This window comes from Rhinichthys klamathensis, unplaced genomic scaffold (assembly GCF_029890125.1).
Source record: "Rhinichthys klamathensis goyatoka isolate OS25496 unplaced genomic scaffold, OSU_Roscu_1.1 h1tg000165l_1, whole genome shotgun sequence".
NCBI lineage: Eukaryota > Metazoa > Chordata > Actinopteri > Cypriniformes > Leuciscidae > Rhinichthys > Rhinichthys klamathensis.
In genome coordinates, this window is record NW_026606697.1 from 4,833,986 (window position 1) to 4,854,395 (window position 20,410).

The window sequence follows — 20,410 nt, forward strand, 5'->3', positions numbered from 1 at the left end:
CATGATTTAGAAAAGGCGATTCATGCTTTTATTAGTTCAAGGTTGGATTACTGTAATGCTCTTTATGTTGGTTTGAACCAAGCCTCCATTTCACGCCTTCAACTTGTGCAAAATCCTGCTGCTCGGTTTTTAACAAATACATCTAGGCATGCACACATCACTCTCTACACCTTACATTGGCTCCCTGTGTGTTTTAGAATCGAGTTTAAGGTGTTATTGTTTGTTTTTAAGGCCCTAAATGGGCTGGCCCCGGAGTATTTATCCGAGATTGTAACCTTGGTCTTCAAACCAACTGGTTTTAGAAGTCCCAAGTTCAAGATCTAAACAATGGGGTGAGCAGGCTTTTGCAGTTGCTGCCCCGAGACTCTGGAACAAGTTACACAATTACAGATTTAACACTTTTTAGGTCTAAACTCAAAACCTACCTACCTGTTTAGAATGGCTTTTAATACACAGTAGTGGTGTGACATTTTCCTTTGTCTGTCTATGCAACATTTTCTGATTTTACTGTTTTATATGTTTATTCTGTTTATGGAATATGTTGTTTTATTTTTAATCTTTGATGTGAAATACTTTGGATATCTGAGGGTTGTTGTAAAGCGCTATACAAATAATTGTTGATTGAAATGTCCATGGACACAATACACATCAATCCTATTGTCATTAACAAATCAGAGCAGTAAATATGATATTCACAGTCAAATTCTGCAATATAAAACTGTGAACACATACTCAAATGAACACATGTTGTTAAAATCCTGCTTTTCATTCCATATTTGCATATTTTCCTTTCATAAAGCACAGATACAGATGCAAATAAATGTGTCATATTTGATGAAACCAACGTGAGAGAATCGACACTGAAGGAACGATACTGGAATCACTCTCATCTCTCCAACATCAGGTCAGTGTAATTTACTGAATACATTTCTTGGTCTTGTTGTTTTACATTGGAATGTATTTTCATTACTACTATTCCATTATCTCTCTATGCCCTTTAGAAACGCTTGCGTATTTAACTTGAAGAGAAACATGAACAGCACTGTCTCCAAGAACCAAACATCTTCTTTTGGGATCACATGCACAGAGCCAGGGTATTCACTTCAACTTTCTGTAATAGCACTGGACCTTATTGTTCTCCTTCCCATCCAAATCTGGGTCCTCTGGCTGGGCTCAAGTAATAGTGGAATTAGGGGACGTCTGGCAGCCTCAGAAATCTTTACAATGAACCTTTCTGCACTAGAGGTTTTTGCGATGGTACTTTATTGCGTTATTATGGTTACCGATCACATTGACAATGAACACACAATGTTCATTGCTATGTTATTTTCTGGAAGCTACCTGGTTGGACGACCCCTTATGAACAGCTTGATTTGTGTTGAGCGCTACATAGCTGTGGCTCATCCAGCGATGTACCGCAACCCAGCCTTTGTGAAGCACAGATATATTAGTGCTGGACTGGTCTGGATGCTGAGTGTAGTTTATGGAGGTCTTTCTGTTTTCACCTATCCACGCACCCAAATTGAGGTCTACGCTTGTTACCTAGCAATCAGCCTGTTGGTGATCACTACTTGTAGTCTAGGAGTGCTCAAGATCCTGTTGAGACCAAGTCCTGGTGAAACACAGAAGGAAGGGATGCACCTCCAGAAAAAGAGGGCATTTTTAATGATCACTGGGATTCTAGTTTGCATATCTGTTCCATATAGCCTGGAATTTTTCCTATACATTATACATGGAAATGTGTCAATATATACTTTTTGCCTGCTAGCGGGCATCAATTTATGGCTAATGCGACCAAGCAGTGTAATACAATCCATTCTCTTTCTCTCCAAGAAAAAGAAATTGCCATTCACTAGAAAAGGTTAACCATAAAAATGTGGGGGCATACTGTATATGTTTAATACAAATGTAGTCCTTTGCAAAGTTTCTTCAAATATAACTTTGTTAGTTTTGTTCATTTGTTTGCATTAAGTAAACACTTTGAGCGTAATGATCTGGTAAATATATACAATATACATGTATATGAATAATGAAGAACATCAATGTTGTGTAAATGAGATATGTGCTTAGTTATATAGCTGATGTAGTAAATTGTAATTTAATAATAAAGAGAGGAAAAGGTGGATATGAGTACTTTACTATAAGTATATTATTATTTTGATTATTATTATTGTTTTTTCAAACATACACCTGAGAATAAGTGGTCATGCATTGTGTAGCATACATCCATACAAAAATAAAGGCAGGATTTAAAGGAGATTATTGGGATTAATGAATTTGTCAGGGTTATGTCACTTCTGTCTTTTTTATATCTTGGTTTGGTGACAGAGCTCTGACACTCCCGGTTTGTCATGTGTTTGTGTATAGTCTGGTGTGTTGTGAGCACATGGCTTGTCATGTATTTCCTTGTGCCATGTGCTCTCCTGTCAATTGTCTAGCCCCTCCCATCTTATCTGATTATTGATTAATTTGCCCCACCTGCCTTCCTCATTACCCTCTTTTGTTTGGTTCTCTATTTAGGCCCTGTTTACACGAGAACGCTCACGGGTGAAAACGTTAAAATATTTTATCAGATGTGCCTTTCGTTTACACAGCGTTTTTGGGGCTTAAAAACGCAAAAAAGTGAAACCACCCTCCAGAGTGGAAATCTTAAAAACGCTCCACCGTTGCGTTCCCGTCTAAAGGGTAAAAACGCAAAAGTCTGCTAGACAGTGAAGGCACAAATCTGCTCACGGTGGCTTTTGACGCGTACGCGTCACAGGCATGCGCCAGTACAGGGAAATAACAATTACAACAATAACTCCACCTCCTCGTCTGTCCAGACAAAATTCTCAGCTTTTGCTGTTCGCTTCACCATGTCTTTTGACTTCGCGCTACTAGGGAGAGAAGTAGAAGGAAGGTTGTACGCAGGCGCGCGGACTTAGTGTTGTTGTGTGGCAGTGCTTCACATTGCCACCTAGCCGCCTGGAGTGCATACCACATCGAATTTCACACACTTTTGCGTCACCATATGCAAGCAGATTTCCCACCCATAACGCTTGTCTAAACGCAGAATAAAAAGTGATAACGCAACGCCACTTTTGCGTTTTCTCTTCAGATCGTTTCCGTGTAAACATTGCCTTAGTCTCCCTGTGCTTGCAGTCCTGTGCTGGTTTGTTGTTTATGTTCCCTTGTGTTTCCTGTTTTTACCAGATGCCTGTCTCGTTTTCCCCCATGGGGAGTTTTTGTTTGTAGTTTTGTTTTGTTTCTTTATACTTAATAAATATCCTTATTCCTGCACTTGAATCCTCGCTTCACTATTTTACTATTCCGTGACAGAATTAATGAGATAGTTCAACCAAAAATTCTGTTTGAAAATTACTCACCCTCATGTCGGTTTCAAAGAATTTCGTTCATCTTCTGTTCAGAACACAAATGAAGATATTTTTAATAAAACCTGACCCATTTCTGTCCCTCCCTTGACAGCTATGCAACTACCACTTTGATGCTTCAAAAAGTTCATAAAGAGATCGTAAAACTAATCTATGAATATAGTCCAAATTTTCTGAAGAGACTCGTTCACGTTATATGATGAACAGATTAAATTTAGGCTATTATTTACATATAAACACTTGTCAGTGAACATAAACAGAAGCTCAACCGATCTTGACACGCGAGAATCTCTCGGTTACGTATGTAGCCCTCGTTCCCTGAAGGAGAAGAACAGGCCTATAGCAGGGGGGAGACAGCACTGGTCAGAGACGGCAGAGCGGGCTCTGCACAGGGAAAGACATGGGCTCGCCGCAGGGAGCCGTACCGTGGAATAATACACATATGGGATCCGTCTCCAAGAACAAAAGCCTCCGCGACCTTTGTAAAGGTGACAGGGCCATCCAAGGGTAGGACCTTGTACTGATATGCTCGACCCTCGAACGCAAAGCGCAGGAATGGCCTGTGTCGCGAGAGGATGGAGACATGAAAGTACGCGTCCTTCAGGTCGATCGCTGCAAACCAATCTCGGGGACGGATGCACTCGAAAATGTGTTTCTGCTTTAGCATCTTGAACGGAAGCTTGTAAAGGGCCCGATTCAAGACTTGCAGGTCCAAGATTGGCCGTAACCCACCGCCTTTCTTGGGTACAATGAAGTACGGGCTGTAGAAGCTGGTCTTCATATCGGCTGGAGAGACCAGCTCAATTGCATCCTTCGATCATGTGGGACTGCGATCTCCACGCGCATGACAGGGGCACGTTCGCTCAACAGCGAAGTGTAATGAAAACCGCTGAACTTGGGCGGACACCTGCCGAACTGAATCGAATAGCCAAATCTGGTGGTGTGGAGTAGCCAGCTGGACCAGTTGGGAAGCACTTTCCAGGCTTCCACGAACTGGGCCAGGGGGACCAGAGGCACCACAGACGTACCCGGGGTGGGACAGCGAAGTGGATGACAGGGACCTGACTCGGAAGGCCCTGGTGCGGCCCGAACAGGGAGTGTGCGGTGCAACACTAACCTGTCTCCACAGGTCGGCAGTGGGTGCGTGAGAAGGCGTAATCGGGTCCTCAAACTGGACCTGGCTGCCGGCTGGCGATATAAGAGGGGCTGAGGGTGGCAAGGCTTGGCAAGGCAAGGGTGGCAAGGCACACCGCCAGTCTGCCCCTCTTGGAACCCAGGAACAGAGGAATTTGCTCTCCCTTTGAAAATGTGGGTGAACTCCGGGGAGCCAGAGGCGGAACAAAAACAGAAACAAAACAAAGATTCTCCACCCGGCCCTCCGGGGGAGGGAGTGGTGCAGTCACCATCTCCCGAAGAGCTTGTTCCTCCATCTCTGGGTGGCCCATCTCAGGGATGCTTGTACTTGCGCTTGACACCTGGCCTAGCAGCGCCTGAGACGGGCTGGACGGCCTGCCTGCGGTGGGCCGCCGGGGCAGGATGTGCCGGATCGCCTTCATCTGCTTCTGGGCGGCGGAGAACTGTTGGGCGAAGTTCTCCACCGCGTCGCCGAAGAGCCCAACCTGGGAAATGGGGGAGTCCAGGAACCAAGACTTGTCGGTCTCCCTCATATAGGCCAGGTTGAGCCAGAGATGGCGCTCCTGGACCACTAGAGTGGACATTGCCAGACCGACCGCGTGAGCCGCAACCTTCATGCCCCGGAGGGCGAGGTCGGTTGCAGTGCGGAGCTCACCCACGAGCTCACGGTCTGGACTACCCTCGTGCATGTCCATGTGTGCTTTGGCCTGGTGGACCTGCAGCAATGCCATGGCTTGCAGGGAGAAAGCGGCTTGCCCACAGGCACATGCAGCTTTCTGCCTGGTGGACCTGCAGCAATGCCATGGCTTGCAGGGAGAAAGCGGCTTGCCCACAGGCACATGCAGCGATGCAGCGATTGACATCTTGTCCTCAGGAGGAGGCCTGAACGAAACGGCTGGTCGGTTCACTACAGAGGGACCAGTACGTTCAGTAGGGAGCTCAACCAGCTGCGGTGTGATAGAGGAGTGAGGGGCCCACAGGGACTGTTTACAGGGGAAGAGTTGGGTGTCTCTCGCTCTCTCTGTCTTGCGCACTACACGGTTTGGAGCTCGCGAGCTCTAGATTCCGGGAGATTTGAACTAATTTGCGGCCATCAGGGAGCCGCTATCAATATAAGGGAGACTTCGGATGTCTGCAAACGTTCGCCGGGCGCTGCGTCCATTGGCCATAGAAGATCGCCTGTTTGGGCCTCATGTTATTTTAGACCAAATATATATTTTTAAATTATTATTATAAAAATTACAGACATTTCTAGGGGGGGCTGGGCGGGTGCTATGGCTATTATAGGGGGAGCTACAGCACCACATAGCTCCCCCCTGGCGCCGCCACTGAGACCGAGATAGTCATGTTCCTGCAATGAGAACATGAGCCATCCACAAAAAAGCTTGCTGAATGCCCAAACACGTGATGCATCTATTGTGACTGTCAGCTGGGGACTGGGAACAACCGCATCCAGAAACGCACGGGTGGAATGGCATCTTGAAAAAGACGCAGACACACCCGTGTTGCTCTTTCAGGAAATAGTACTCTTCACCAGTGCCAGAGCACACATGGGAATGACCGTGGTCCGTGGCAACACTGACAGGGGATGGTGCAGCATACAGTGAAGCACTCACTTCTTTGCCCTCTAACCAACCGTCAAAACAAACAAACACAAAGAATGCTGTGTCAGTTATTTGTGTCAGTGGTGGACAATCTTCCATAGTTGTCTCATAAATAACGGGAAATTATTTAAAAATTCCGTCAATGGCGGGGAAAGAGTTAAAAATATATAAATTGGAGATGAGAGCTCGTGGTCTGGAGCGGGGCTCGTGACGTCATCGTCATGCATGTTTGCGGAGTTCAAGTGATCAAAGGACGAAGGTTGTCCACGGACTGCAGGCGTAATGGAGGTATGTAACGGTTTCTCCTGCAGGAATATTGCAACAAACTTGTTAACTTACATGACGATTGTGCAAAGCATATGGTTTCGAAACAACTGTTCAGTAGTGACTGACCGATAGTGACATGCGAATGTTTGAAATGTATTATTTTTATACGGTTGGAGCAGGTGCGGAGTAGATTATTGAACTCGGTTGAGAAGTGTGTGGACGAGGCTTTGGAGGGTCTCGTCAGGAGTACCGGGGGTCTGGCGCTGCTGCGGGGGCACAGAGTTGTGCTGCGGTCCGATCTGGAGAGCATTAAGGGAAAGGTAGCTCTGCTGTCCGGAGGAGGATCTGGCCATGAACCCGCACATGCAGGTAATGCGTGTAACAGTCCCTTCTCTATTGTGCTATGTTCGTATTTAAAAGAAGAAGAAAAAAAACATAAGTTAGTTATTAAAATTACATTAGTTGCTGTAATCTGATGTAGTCAGTTGGAATCAGATATTTTAAATTATATTTTTGACTTGAATAAAACAGGTTATTTTAGATGATGCTCTTTTTAGGTCACCTGATAAAACATTAATGTAAAGCCCTGTGCACACCAAGAGGGAATATGATACTGTAGCCTATAATTTTAATAGATTATATCATAAATGCATTCCTGTTTGGTCCTTAAACTGGTTTGTTTGTATTTCTTTAGAAATTACAATGACAAAGATGATTATGAAAGCTTCTTATACAGTTTGAAGGAGATTCTTACTAAAGTAAGGTTTGTGGTTACCATAGTCCATTTTTATAGCATTTACACTAGGCTACTGTTAAAATGTTTGGGGTCAGTAAGATTTTTTGTTTTTGTTTTTAGAAAAGATTTGTAGGAAATTTGTACTTTTATTTCAGCAAGGACACATTAAATTGACCAGAAGTGTCAGTAAAGACATTTATAATGTCAAAAAAGATTCTATTCATCAAAGAATCCTCACAAAATGCATCATTGTTTACACAGCACAACTGCTTTAAACATTTAATAATAAGAAATATTTCTTGAGCAGCAATCAAATCAGCATATTAGAATGATTTCTGAAGGATCATGTGACACTGAAGACTGGAGTAATGATGCTGAAAATTCAGCTTTGCATCACAGCTTGACATTGCATTTTAAAATATATCAACGAAGTTGAAAGAAGTTCTTTTAAATTGAAAAACTATTTCACAATACTACTGTTTTACTGTATTTTTAATAAAAAAAAATGCAGTCTAAGCATAAGAGACTTCTTTAAAAACATTAAAAAAAACGTTTAAAAGTTTATGCATTTCCCTTGGAATTGAACTTATGAGCTTGGTGTTGCTAGTGCCATTGCTGTACTTGAGCTACTTCCACTCTCCTTCAGGTTACATTGGCATGGGGATGCTGTCCGGAGCTGTGGCGGGAGCAGTGTTTGCGTCTCCTCCTCCGGGAAGTGTCCTGGCTGCCATCCTGACTCTGTGGAAGGGAGGCGCTTCAGGAGTCCTGCTCATCGTGAAGAACTACACGGGTGACCGTCTAAACTTTGGCATAGCTGTCGAACAGGCCAGATCGCAGGGCGTCCAGGCGGACATGGTGATTGTGGCCGATGACTGCGCCTTCGCTCAACCCAGCAAGGCCGGCAGGAGAGGCTTGTGTGGAACTGTGTTCATTCATAAGGTACCAGAATGAGCTTGACATGGCTATATTAATCAATTTTATCGTTTTTTTTTTAAATAAATGCAATTTTTCTTTTTAGCTAGCTGGAGCTCTAGCAGAGAAAGGCTGTCCTTTGGATGAAATCGTTGCATGGGTGAACAAAGCAACAAAAAATATTGGTGAGAAAGACCAGCATAGTACCATTTGGGTTGTTATAGCTTAAATGTTGCAGTACTGAAGGAAATTTGTTTCAATTGTGAAAATCCAGCCACTGTGCTATGCAATATATATACATACACACTGACATCATATATATTGTTGTTTTAACAGGGACATTGGGTGTTAGTCTGTCTCCATGCAGTGTTCCCGGATGCCTACCATCTTTCCAGCTTCCACCAGGAGAGATGGAGTTGGGACTGGGTAAGAGAGATCTATAACAAAAAGAGTAAAGATTAAAAATTATTTTAAAATTAATTATTTTATGTAGCAGTAAGTACGTGTATATAGCTTTTATGTGTGTGTTTAATCACAATTAATCGATTTGACAGCAGTAATATATATATATATATATACTGTATATACTTCTGTCAAATTGATTAATCGTGATTTATGATATATATATATATATTCATACATACACATATATATATATATATATATACATGCAAATATAATCTCAAACTTTTATTAGATAAGATTAATCGATTTAACAGCAATATATATTTATATATACACTCATTTATTTAAACAAAATTTCAGTTAAAACAGTAATATTGAGAGATTTTTATAGAATTTAAATTTATTTTTCATTTTTTCAGGACTCTTGATAAATAGAACAGCAAAAAAACAGCATTTATTTAAAAAAGGAAATCTTTTGTAACATTATAAATGTCTTTTGCTGATCAATTTCATGTGTCCTTGCATGTCAATTTTTTTTTTTTTTTTTTATCTTACTGATTCCAAACGTTTGAACAGTAGTGTTTATATACTATATTTATATATTAAAATGTACACTATATTTATTTGTATAGGGATCCACGGAGAACCAGGTATTAAGAGATCGAAAGTGAGTCTTTTCAAAATGGCGTTCATCCAATCCTACAATAAAGAGTATTGAGATTGATGGTTTTGATTTATTTCAGGTGGCCTCTGCCGATGAAGTTGTGAAAACTATAATAAGTCACATGACTGATTCCTCAAACAAATCGCATCTGTCCCTGAAGTCAGGTATGATGTGTAACTGGTCAGCACAGGGTTGATTCTGAGGCTGTGCGTTTACATGAATGTGTATTTAAAAATGTATTTCTCTAACAGGAGACAAGGTGGTGCTGTGTGTGAATAATCTTGGTGCTCTTTCATGTTTGGAAATAGCTGTGGTTTCCAAAGCAGCTGTACACTGCCTAGGTGAGACTCAAGTAGCACAACGCTAGATTAAAACATTCAATTTTAGACAAAATATATAGATCTGAATAATTGATCTTGTTATATCCTAATATTTGCATTTCATTATACTGTTTGGAAATTAGATGTCTTCAACTGTTTCTGATTCGATTCTCCTTTTCAGAGGAGCGTGGTGTGCTGGTTGTCAGGGTGATGTCGGGATCGTTCATGACATCACTGGAGATGGCGGGAATGTCTCTTTCTTTAATGAAGGTTGATGAAGAGATGCTCCGACTGTTTGGTGCGTTCGCTTTAAATCCAGTTTTACACCACCTGGATGACATTGGAATCATTATTTAGTTCTCAGAAAAAGAGTTATTATGATAGAGCTGAAATGTATATTACCGGTAAACACATGAACAAAGTTTCACTGCACACAGCATCTTTAAGATGCTAAAATTGCCAGTATACTCTGAAATGAATGCATGTGTAGAGAATTTACAAATATATATATATATATATATACATACATATACACATGTATGCGCACTTACACACACACACACACACATATATATATAATTTTAGTATGTAGTGCAGTGTATGGGAAGTGTCACTGATTTGTCTTTCTCAGATGCTAAAACCACCGCCCCGGCCTGGCCTAACCTCAGCACGACCTCTGCGAGCGGGAGGAACCTGTTCATTGAACCTGCAGAAAAACCTGCCACAGCTTCAGATCAATATCATGAAGGTAGAGTGCAAAATTTATATTTTTCAAATTTCAGTTATATATGCCTCAGTTTCTTTGTGTAATTATTAAACTAATACTATACATAAATTATTTATAATAAATAATTAATAATTTGCATGGGTAAATATTTTACTACTAATAGAGTAATATAAATGCACAACTGTTTAAAAGCTTGGGGCCAGTGCAAGTCTTGGTGAGAATAAAGGGCTATAAACCTATAAAACTATAATGATAACTATACTAGCGTCCACACCAGCAGACAATATCGTTCTGTTCATTATAAGCGCGCGGCAGTTTTGTCGTCTGTCGCATTGCTCGAGCTCTGAAAGCAGGATGGATTCGGATTGGTTTATCGCTTATTAGCGGGGAAAAAAAATTTCTGAAAGTGATTACAACGATATCATTCCTCTCTGCCGTTATCGTTATAGTTGTGGTGTGGACTCTGCTATTCTTTTAGATTTAGAACTATATCTTTATCGTTATCGTCGTTGGTGCCTCTTATTTTTACCAAGGCTGCATTTATTTAAAAAATACAGTAAAAACAGTAATATTGTGAAATATTAGAAATTTAAAGTAGCTGTTTTCTATTTTAATATATTTTAAAATGTCATTTATTCCTGTGATGGTAAAGATGAATCCGAATTCTCTGATGAACAGAACGTTCAAAAGAACATCATTGAAATTAAAGTAACATTATAAATGTCAATTTAAAGGGTTAGTTCACTCAAAAATCAAAAATTCTGTCAGTAATTACTCACCCTCATGTTGTTCAACCCCATAAGACTTTCGTTCATCTTCGGAACACAAATTAAGATATTTTTGATTAAATCTGAGAGCTGGATCACTCCTCCATATTGGCTTCTTAAGGGATTGAATCTGGCCGGCCCAAAAGTTATGAAAGACATCGTTAAAATAGTCCGAGTGACAATAGAGTGGTTCAATCTTAAGTTTATCAAGCGACGGGAATACTTTTTGTGCGCAAAAAAACAAACAAAAATAACGACTTTATTCAACTAATCATTTCCTTCTCTGTACGGCCGTGATATTTCACGTAGTGATATTGCGCAAAGCTTCTAGGTTGCACGTCACACGTAGGCTCACTATTGGCCAACGCTGGTCATGTGTGTGATGCGTGACGTACAACCAAGAAGCTTTGCGCAATATCACTACGTGAAATATCACGGCCCACAGAGAAGGAAATGATTAGTTGAATAAAGCCGTTATTTTTGTTTGTTTTTTTTGCGCACAAAAAGTATTCTCGTCGCTTGATAAACTTAAGATTGAGCCACTCTATTGTCACTCGGACTATTTTAACGATGTCTTTCATAACTTTTGGGCCGGCCAGTTTCGATCCCTTAAGAAGCCTATGGAGGAGTGATCCAGCTCTCAGATCTAATCAAAAATATCTTAATTTGTGTTCCGAAGATGAACGAACGTCTTACGGGGTTGAACAACATGAGGGAGAGTAATTACTGACAGCATTTTCATTTTTGGGTGAACTAACCCTTTAATGCATTTCTGCTGAAACTATTTGAAAAATCTTATTTGTACAGTATTAACTGAAACACCTGAAGCACTTCATCGACACATTGGTGCTGCTTCACAGGCTCGCTTTCTTCCGTCATTCGCCTGGTTTTGGAGTCCGTGTGTAAGATCCTCCTGCAGCGCCGAGAGGAACTCAATGCTTTGGACCGCGCAGCAGGGGATGGAGATTGTGGGAGCACACATGCTCTTTTAGCTAATGGTAAAACTTTATCCACATTTAAACAGTGCATATAGTATTTAAACCAACCTAATTTAAACCTAAAATGTTTCACTTGCCTTCACAATGTGGTCTACTTCAGCCATTCAGGAGTGGCTCCAGACCCGCAGAATCCCTGGAAACCTTGGCCAGCTTCTTGCAGATCTGGGTCTGTTGGTCCAGGAAAGGATGGGAGGATCATCAGGGGCGGTATGTGAATGTGTTCAGACACTTGACGCGCTAAACCAGTGCTTCAGTGCATAAATTACTCTAATGGCCCGTTCACACCAAGAACAAAAACTATATCAGCGGTTGATATTGTTCTGTTTATCCTAAGCGCGCACTGCAATCGTCTGCTGCTTCAAATGCTCGAGCTCTTTAAAGTCTGGTGGATTCTGATTGGCTGTCAATGTTTTTATCGGTCATCAGCTGGATTTTTTTTTATTTTATTAAAGTGATTCCAATGATATCGTTCCTTTCTGCCGTTATCATTATAGTTGTGGTGTGAACCCTGCTATTTTTAATATGTAGAATGATTTTAGAACTATATCTTTATCGTTATAGTTATCGTCCTTGGTGTGATCGGGGCTTAAGGGTGTGTTCACACTTGTAGTTTGGCTCTCTTGGTTTGTTTGTCTGCTCTGTACCAATGTATACATTTAGTCCTGGTTTACTTAGCGTTCACTGTCATTTTTAACACTGAACCTAAACATACAAAACAAAAAAAATGGCTTTTATGGCGTATATTTTGCGACGGAACTTACCAAACATCCAAAACAATGCTGTGCTGGGCTAAACACGGTCCTTGTATGTGCGAAGCCTAAATATGATGGTATTTTGACCAGCTGAGAACTCGCGAAGAGCTTATGAAATGTGTAAAGGAGTCATTAAATGAAGATCTACTGCACGGAGACGGCATTTCCGACACATATACCGAACTGTAACGGAGAAGAACCAGGTGTGCTCGAGCATTCTGTTCTTTTAGGGTCGCATCTTGTGACATCATGTCCTGTTTTTGGTTCGTTTATGTCTTTGGTCCGTGTTGCGTTCATATTTCAGTCTAATTTGAAGTGGACCGAGAGTCCGAGACCCATATTTCCAGCGTCTCGGTCCGCTTGTTTGGTTGCACCAGGGTTCAGATAGCAACATTTTTTCGAATGAACCGCACTAACAGAGCAGTCGCACCAGGGTTTGTTTTAATCGAACCAAACATGCCAAGTGTGAACACACCCTAAATATCTGGGGGGAAAAATGATTGTCTTTCTCATGAAATGATCAAATGATCCGTTATCTTTTTCTCCCCAGTTATATTGCTTGTTTTTGTCTGCGGCTGCCCCTTATCTCAAACAAAACAGTGATGGTGCTGCTTGGGCCAAGGCATTGCATGCTGGGACCGAGGCCATGAAAAGGTCAGTGATTTGTTTTGTTTTTGTTTTTTTGCCAAGTCAGGTGTGTTCCTGGAACAACATTTCTGTCTGAAAATGTGGTCCTAACCCTATCCCTACCCCCAAACCTAACCCTACCCGTAAGTTATCCCTAAAAGCAGAGGGAAATGATGGTGAATAACACTGATGTAGAAGCACCTAACAGTGGTTGTAACCCTAAACGTGACATAAACTGTAAACTTGTCCCTTAAATCTGATTGGTTGATTGGAATGATGTTCCAGGATCAACAAAGATGTTGATTTAGGAAGATGTTGTACTTGGTAAAATCACGTTCACCGTCAGGGTCACCAGTATTAAATTAACTCATCCTCAATTGTTTTCCTTCATACTTTAGTATTCTCAGTATATTAGAATATACATGTTGCCAAGTTTACAGTTTGGCACAAAGTATAAAGATGTGTCATTTTATTGCAAATTTATTCCTTGTTTTTTCCGACGGACAGATATGGAGGTGCTGAACCAGGAGATCGGACCATGGTATGATTGAAACAAGAATTAAGACTCAAATTCTAGTTTTAATCATTGTTGCACATAAATTGTTAATCTCTATTCTTTAATTAGCAAATAGTAAAAGCGTATTATTTAACATTATGCATGAATTACACTACCGTTCAAAAGTTTGAGGTAATTTTGTTTTCTGAAGATTTTTTAAATTTAAAAAAAGTCTCTTCTGCTCACCAAGGCTGCACTTATTTGACCAAAAATACAGTTAAAAAAAAAGAAAAACAGGAATATTGTGCAATTTTTGTGATTTAAAAAAAAAAAGTCAAAGCTGAATTTTCAGCATCAGACATTAATCCAGTCTCGTCATGATCCTTCAGAAATTTAAAAGATTTGGTGCTCAAGAAACATTTCTTATTAAGCAGCACAACTGTTTGCAACATTGATAATATGTTTGTGGAAACTGATATTTATTTGGGATAGAAATCTTTTGCAACATTATAAATGTCTTTGCTGTCACTTTTGACCAATTTAATGCATCCTTGCTGAATAAAAGTATTAATTTCTTTCAAAAATAATCTTACTTTTGAATAGAAGTGTAGTTCCCTGTTTACCTGAATAGTTTACTGAATGTACATGATCAGTATTTTGGATAAATATGTGTAGGCTATTGGCAAACTCTACTGACAGTTTATATCCATGTATCAATGATTAATCTGCTTGGGCAGTGTTTTTGAAATAATTTACCTGCAAGTCCTTAAAGGGATAGTTCGGCCAAAAATGATATTTAAACGATGCATTACTCACCCTCAAGCCGTTCGAGATGCATATGTCAATCTTGTTTCAGACGAACACATTTTCAGTTATTTTAGAAAATGTCTTAGACCCTTCAGTGGATATAATGTGAAGCAATGGGGTCCACCTCCTTCAAGTCCCAAAATGTGCATATATCCTTCACAGAAGTAATCCATCCGGCTCCAGGGGGATAAACGAAGGCCTTATGAGGGTAATCCGTGCGGTTTTGTCGTAAAAATATACATATTTAAAACTTTATAAATAAAAATATCTGACTTCCGGCAACGATCGACGCGCGTCCACGGGTGATGGAAGTCGGCGTACGAGGTAGGACGTAGCGTCGTGACGTAGAACGAACGCGCCCGCGCAGCCAGAGAGCTATGCAGAGAGCAGAGCAAAACATCACCCGTGAACGCGCGTCGATCGTTGCCGGAAGTCAGATATTTTCATTTATAAAGTTTTAAATATGTATATTTTTACGACAAAACCGCACGGATTACCCTCATAAGGCCTTCGTTTATCCCCCTGGAGCCGGATGGATTACTTCTGTGAAGGATATATGCACATTTTGGGACTTGAAGGAGGTGGACCCCATTGCTTTACATTATATCCACTGAAGGGTCTAAGACATTTTCCAAAATAACTGAAAATGTGTTCGTCTGAAACAAGATTGACATATGCATCTCGAACGGCTTGAGGGTGAGTAATGCATGGTTTAAATATCATTTTTGGCCGAACTATCCCTTTAAACCTTTTATTAAATCAAATCTTTTGATATCTGCAAATCATTGATGAAACTGACCCTCTGTGTTATCTTTTAGCTTGATGCCCTATGCCCTGCTGTGGAGGAGTTGATGAAACTTTCCACAGCACCTCCTGATGGTCACATGGCTATACTACAAGCAGCAGTGGAGGTATGGACTATCACTTTAAATAGCATTTTTTTGCTTTTGATGTTTTCTCATAATTTCTTGCATCTATGATATTAGCCTCTTGCCTATCTATTTGTAACAGAAAGCAGATTTGGGAGCCGAATCTACACGCAGTCTCACTGCAAGGGCTGGACGAGCCAGTTACGTTGCGTCTGAACATTTGACCCAGCCTGACCCTGGGGCCGTGGCGGTAGCCGCCATTCTGAGGGCCATACTCCATTCTTTGAAGGCGGAGAGTTAAAGAAGCTCACCAACAACATGCAGAATCTTAAAGTGCCTCTATTATGCCATTTTAAAGGTTCCTAATTTTATTTAGGATGTCTCCTACAATAGGTTTACATCCATGCAAGGTAAAAATTATCTTAATATACCTTTTCTCCAAATTTTCAAAGAGTCTGAAACCGGTTCCTTCGAATTTAAGATTTAGGCTGTGTCCGAAATCTCCACTCAAACCACTACTCCCTAACCCCTATGTTGGGGGTAGGGAGTAGAGCACTATATAGTGAGCTCACCAGCATAATAGAAACACCACTCTCGGACACTACTCGATCGTCTCTCGGCGCTGTTGATTACGTCATTACTGTCGCACTATTTAAACGCGCCATCATCTGTCAGCTGGTGCCGAGCCAGCTCTGGGCTAAATAGATTTTTTTTATATAAATACATTACATTATATTGAGCTTATTTCTCCAAAATTGTCAAATTAAAAGTCATTTCTGGCCGTTTCTGTTATAATGCGTTACTCCACACATGATTATAACTTATAAACACATATTTCATATATTTTCATTTTCGCGCCATGCACCGTTTTCTCTTGCCTGTCGACATTAGAAAAAAAAAACAGATCTACGTTATCAAATATCTTGCTCATAATACTCTTAATAAAACAGCTTTTAGACTCTGTGGAGATGCCACTCAATATTTTTTTTTTTTGTTTGTTTGTTCTCGTGATTCAGAAGATTTTGCGGATTAGCAAAAGAAACAGGATTTCTAGACACAGAAAACGACGTGCTGTTCTTGCTACGCTAGCGAGACGTCGTCAGGCCCGGATTGGCTAATCGGGAGCACCGGGGGAACTCCCGGTGGGCCGGTCTGTTTTATTAGCCAGGAGGGCCGGTGTTGTCATGGCATGGCACTGGGTTGAATGCTTTCTCTATAAAGGCTCCAATCACAGCGCAGCCCCACTATTTTTTTATTATTATTTTCTCGCAGCCCCACACAGAAAAGTCAGTTGTTAGAGATGTGCGAACAAAAAATAAGAGATACAAAACATGGATAATAGGCGCAAAGGCGGCACTGAAAAGGCCAGAATAATAAAAAATCTCTAGAAACTCAAGCGGCCAAATAGCCTCAGGGTTTGTGAAACTCAAACTTTGTGAAATAATTGCCTAATATTACCTCTAATTTGGTGCTGCAATGATTCGCATATCGCGACGATAACCGACCTCCTCAGCTGCTTCAGTCCTCAAACACCGCTCGTCGACAATGGCTAAATGTTTGAGATGACCGATCAAAGCAAGCGGGATTTATGTTCACACGCGAGCCGCGGCCGCGCGCGAATCCCAACGCGACGCTTCACGAGATAAGATGCAAGTGCACTAAACAGCCGTTTTACGATAGAAGTTTTAAACGACCGACATAAATAATCAGTTTGCAAAGACTGTACCAATCAAAGCTCAGCTTCGGGAAGGGGAGATTTACAGGTAACCTAAAGATAAAGAGACTGAGAGAAGAATGAGAGAAGATGGAGATGAGAGAGGAGAGCAGGTAGAGGAATAGCCTATTGCATACTGTGCCCAGAATGAGAATAACTTTATTACAATGCATTGCTATTTAACACAGATATAAGTTACATCATACATCACACTGATCACAGCCAATGACAGTGGAAAAATAATATGCCCCCGAACCCAGATCACATTTGGGACCTTTGTATTTATAAAACCCTGTGTAATTGCACTGAATAGAAAATTATAGTTTTGAAAAATACAATGAATTACAAGGCTGTACAGAACAGTGCACTATTGCAGACTTACAGTATATACTGAGGGTTTAATTACATTATTTTAATATAGTCGGTCGGGAACTAAAGTGGGCCGGTCTAAGGCATGAAACTCCAGGGCTGAAAATTAGTCCCACTCCGGCCCTGGACGTCGTCATATTGTAAGTTAAAGATGAAGATGATGCTAGGTCTTTATCAGAGACGGACAGAGTACACAGCTTTATTACTTGAGTAAAAGTACACATACAGATCAGCGCAATGATGGTATGTAGGGCTTCGGTTAGTGACCATTGGTTGTACACTACTTTTCAAAATGCATTCTGGGATACATTGAGTGGACTATATAGGGTATAATAATCATCACTATACATTCGGACAGCACTACAAAATGGCGAGCTCACTATATAGTCCACTATATAGTGAGTAGTGGGAGATTTCGGACACAGCCTTAGTCTCTCTAAACCCCGAGAGCCTACTCTGCTCTGATTGGTCAGACGGCCCAGTCTGTTGTGATTGGTCTACTCTGCTCGGTCGGACGGCCCAGTTTGTTGTGATTGGTCGACCAGTTACAACAAGTGTTGGAAACTAAACGACCATTATCATATGTGAATTTCAGCTCCAGATCTTCCTCAGCACTTGATACACAGTGATACGAACAGTAAAGATGGCGTCAGTTTTTCCGCAACAATTTCGGTGCGAGTCCTCGTCCTTTTGAAGTGCATCAAAGTGTATTGGCAGTGCTGAAAACATCATCTTTTCAACATTTCGACAACATGAACCAAACTCTTTCAGGCCTCAGCTACAACTACAGTTTTTGAGGGTCAAAGTAGATGTTGTTCGGTAATACTCGAAAAAGCATAATTGGGGCACTTTAGGGAACAGTAAAGCAAAAGGCTTGTAAAAAAAAACCCACAAAGGTTTGCTAACATTGATTTGTGCAGATCTTCAAAGATGTGAATGATTTGAAAACCGTTGAAATACTTTCTCTGATCCCAGTTAAATGTGAGACAAGTTGACACCCCTGAGGAGTGTAAAACTGTGGCTCTGCTGCATTTTCAACATTCAAATGTTTTTGACCAACATAGAAATACTGGCTCATTCAATTGTGTGCGTTTGGTCCAAGAAACCTGTTTAAAACGGTCATTATTTTTTGTATTGCAGCTTGGTGCCGCTAACGCGGCAGAATTTACATTCTTCAGCTGTAATGAAAATGGTGAAAATACTGAATAAATAATCCATCAATACACCACCATTAATGAAACAATAATAGTGACTAAGACCAAACATTGTAAAAGTGAGAGGGTTTTTTTAAACTGTTGTAAACAATTATGGTAATTTAATGCAGATATGTAATTTTTTTTAAGGGATTAATAAGCTTTAAATGCAAAATTAGCCTTATTAAAGGTAAATTTAACACTAAATGTTTTAACAAAGTAATTTAAAATGCAGTATTAATTGTGAATTTGTGAAACGAATAAATTTAACTAATAAAAACGAATAAAAAAATGCTGTATTTTAATCTCTGATGACATCATTTTGAATAATCAGATGTTAAAGGTATAGTTTACTCAACCAAAAAAATAAATAAAATCTTTCATCATTTATTCACCCTCATGTCATTTCAAACCTGTATCTCTTTCTCTGCGGAACATTAAAAAAACAACCTTTCTCAAAAAAAGGTTGTTTTAGTCAGGGGCGTCACTAGGATTTTCATTTTAGGGGGGCTAAGCCCCCAATATGATTTTTAAACAAATTATAAAAAAAGGTAACACTTTAGTTTAGGATCTAAAGATCACTATTAACCATTTTCATTACGATGCAAAGGCACGGTTTTATAATAACTGTGGTCCCTAATGTGAGGCAGGGCAAATAGGGGGGTTCGGGGTCTCCCCGAGAAAATGTTGATTTCTCTGATCTACATATGTGCATTTTAAGATGTTCTGAAGGCCAAAAAACTTGGATAGTGGGCAGCTGACAATTTTTCTCTCCTCATCAGCAGCATCACTTTTTTTCTCTTTGTTTTTCTCTTGCCCTGTCTCTTCCCCTCCTAAAGCTGAGCTTTGACTGATATAGGCTTTTCATTTTTGTCTGTCAGTGAAGAAAGTAAACATAGGGTCAACTGATAGGTTGATTTTGCCTATGAATCATTTTCTCAGACGCGTTTATTTACTGAAAGCTACTAAAGGTAATTAAGTTTATTAAATGCATTCACAATATGTAGGCTACACATTTATTATTGATCTTATGCCTAATACAGGGCCGTAGACAGGGCTTTATAATCACAGAGGTCCTAAATTTGAGATTGGTAGGGGGTTCAAATTTTTTATTTCTGATATGTGCATTTCAAGACGTTTGAAGACCAAAAAAAAAAGGATAAGAAATAGCTTTAAAACCATGTCAGTGGGCAGATTATTTGTCAATACCTCCTCTCTTCTCATCTCCATCACTCTTCCTTTTTTTCTCAGTCTCTTCCTTCCTTTCTCTTCCCCTCCTAAAGCTGAGCTTTTTTAATTTACTAAAGGCTACAATTTGTATTATATTCTCAATATGTACACATTCATTATTAATCTTGTGCCTAACATGATGAAAACGGCTTTGTTAATGTTTCTTGTAAACTAATTATTACATTACATGAGTGTATAGGCCTATTTTCAGTTCAAAATGGCGAAATTAGACAAAACTATATTAGTTTGCCCGATTATTTTTTGTCATTCGTTTAACATTTATGACCTAAAAAAAGTAAAATATGAAATGTTAAGTTTAGCTACTTACATCTTATCTCGCACTTGACCGTACGCGTCGAGTCCATAGACTGTAAAAAATGGTCGTGTCGCACTGAAAATTCGCGCTCAGCAGCGTCTTTGAACATAAAGCCCGCCTACTTTGATTTGA

At 40.2% G+C, this 20,410-nt stretch overlaps 1 protein-coding gene across 1 annotated transcript; it reads left to right on the plus strand.

Annotated features, from left to right (window-relative positions):
• Positions 1-6,355: 6,355 nt before the first annotated feature.
• On the plus strand, positions 6,356-15,867 carry tkfc (triokinase/FMN cyclase). Its single transcript, XM_056259312.1, has 16 exons — positions 6,356-6,397; positions 6,556-6,745; positions 7,759-8,051; positions 8,131-8,209; positions 8,361-8,450; positions 9,062-9,096; positions 9,173-9,257; positions 9,345-9,434; positions 9,595-9,711; positions 10,045-10,161; positions 11,768-11,905; positions 12,006-12,112; positions 13,208-13,311; positions 13,792-13,825; positions 15,406-15,498; positions 15,599-15,867. The coding sequence occupies exons 1-16, from the start codon at positions 6,392-6,394 to the stop codon at positions 15,755-15,757; spliced, it is 1,737 nt and encodes a 578-aa protein (XP_056115287.1). The 5' UTR covers positions 6,356-6,391; the 3' UTR covers positions 15,758-15,867.
• Positions 15,868-20,410: the final 4,543 nt, after the last annotated feature.

What these genes read in the sequence shown, in the direction of transcription:
- tkfc (XM_056259312.1), top strand. An exon ending in CAGGTATTAAGAGATCGAAA is followed by an intron (nt 9,097 to 9,172) that starts GTGAGTCTTTTC and finishes GATTTATTTCAG; the next exon opens with GTGGCCTCTGCCGATGAAGT. An exon ending in TTCAGATCAATATCATGAAG is followed by an intron (nt 10,162 to 11,767) that starts GTAGAGTGCAAA and finishes GCTGCTTCACAG; the next exon opens with GCTCGCTTTCTTCCGTCATT.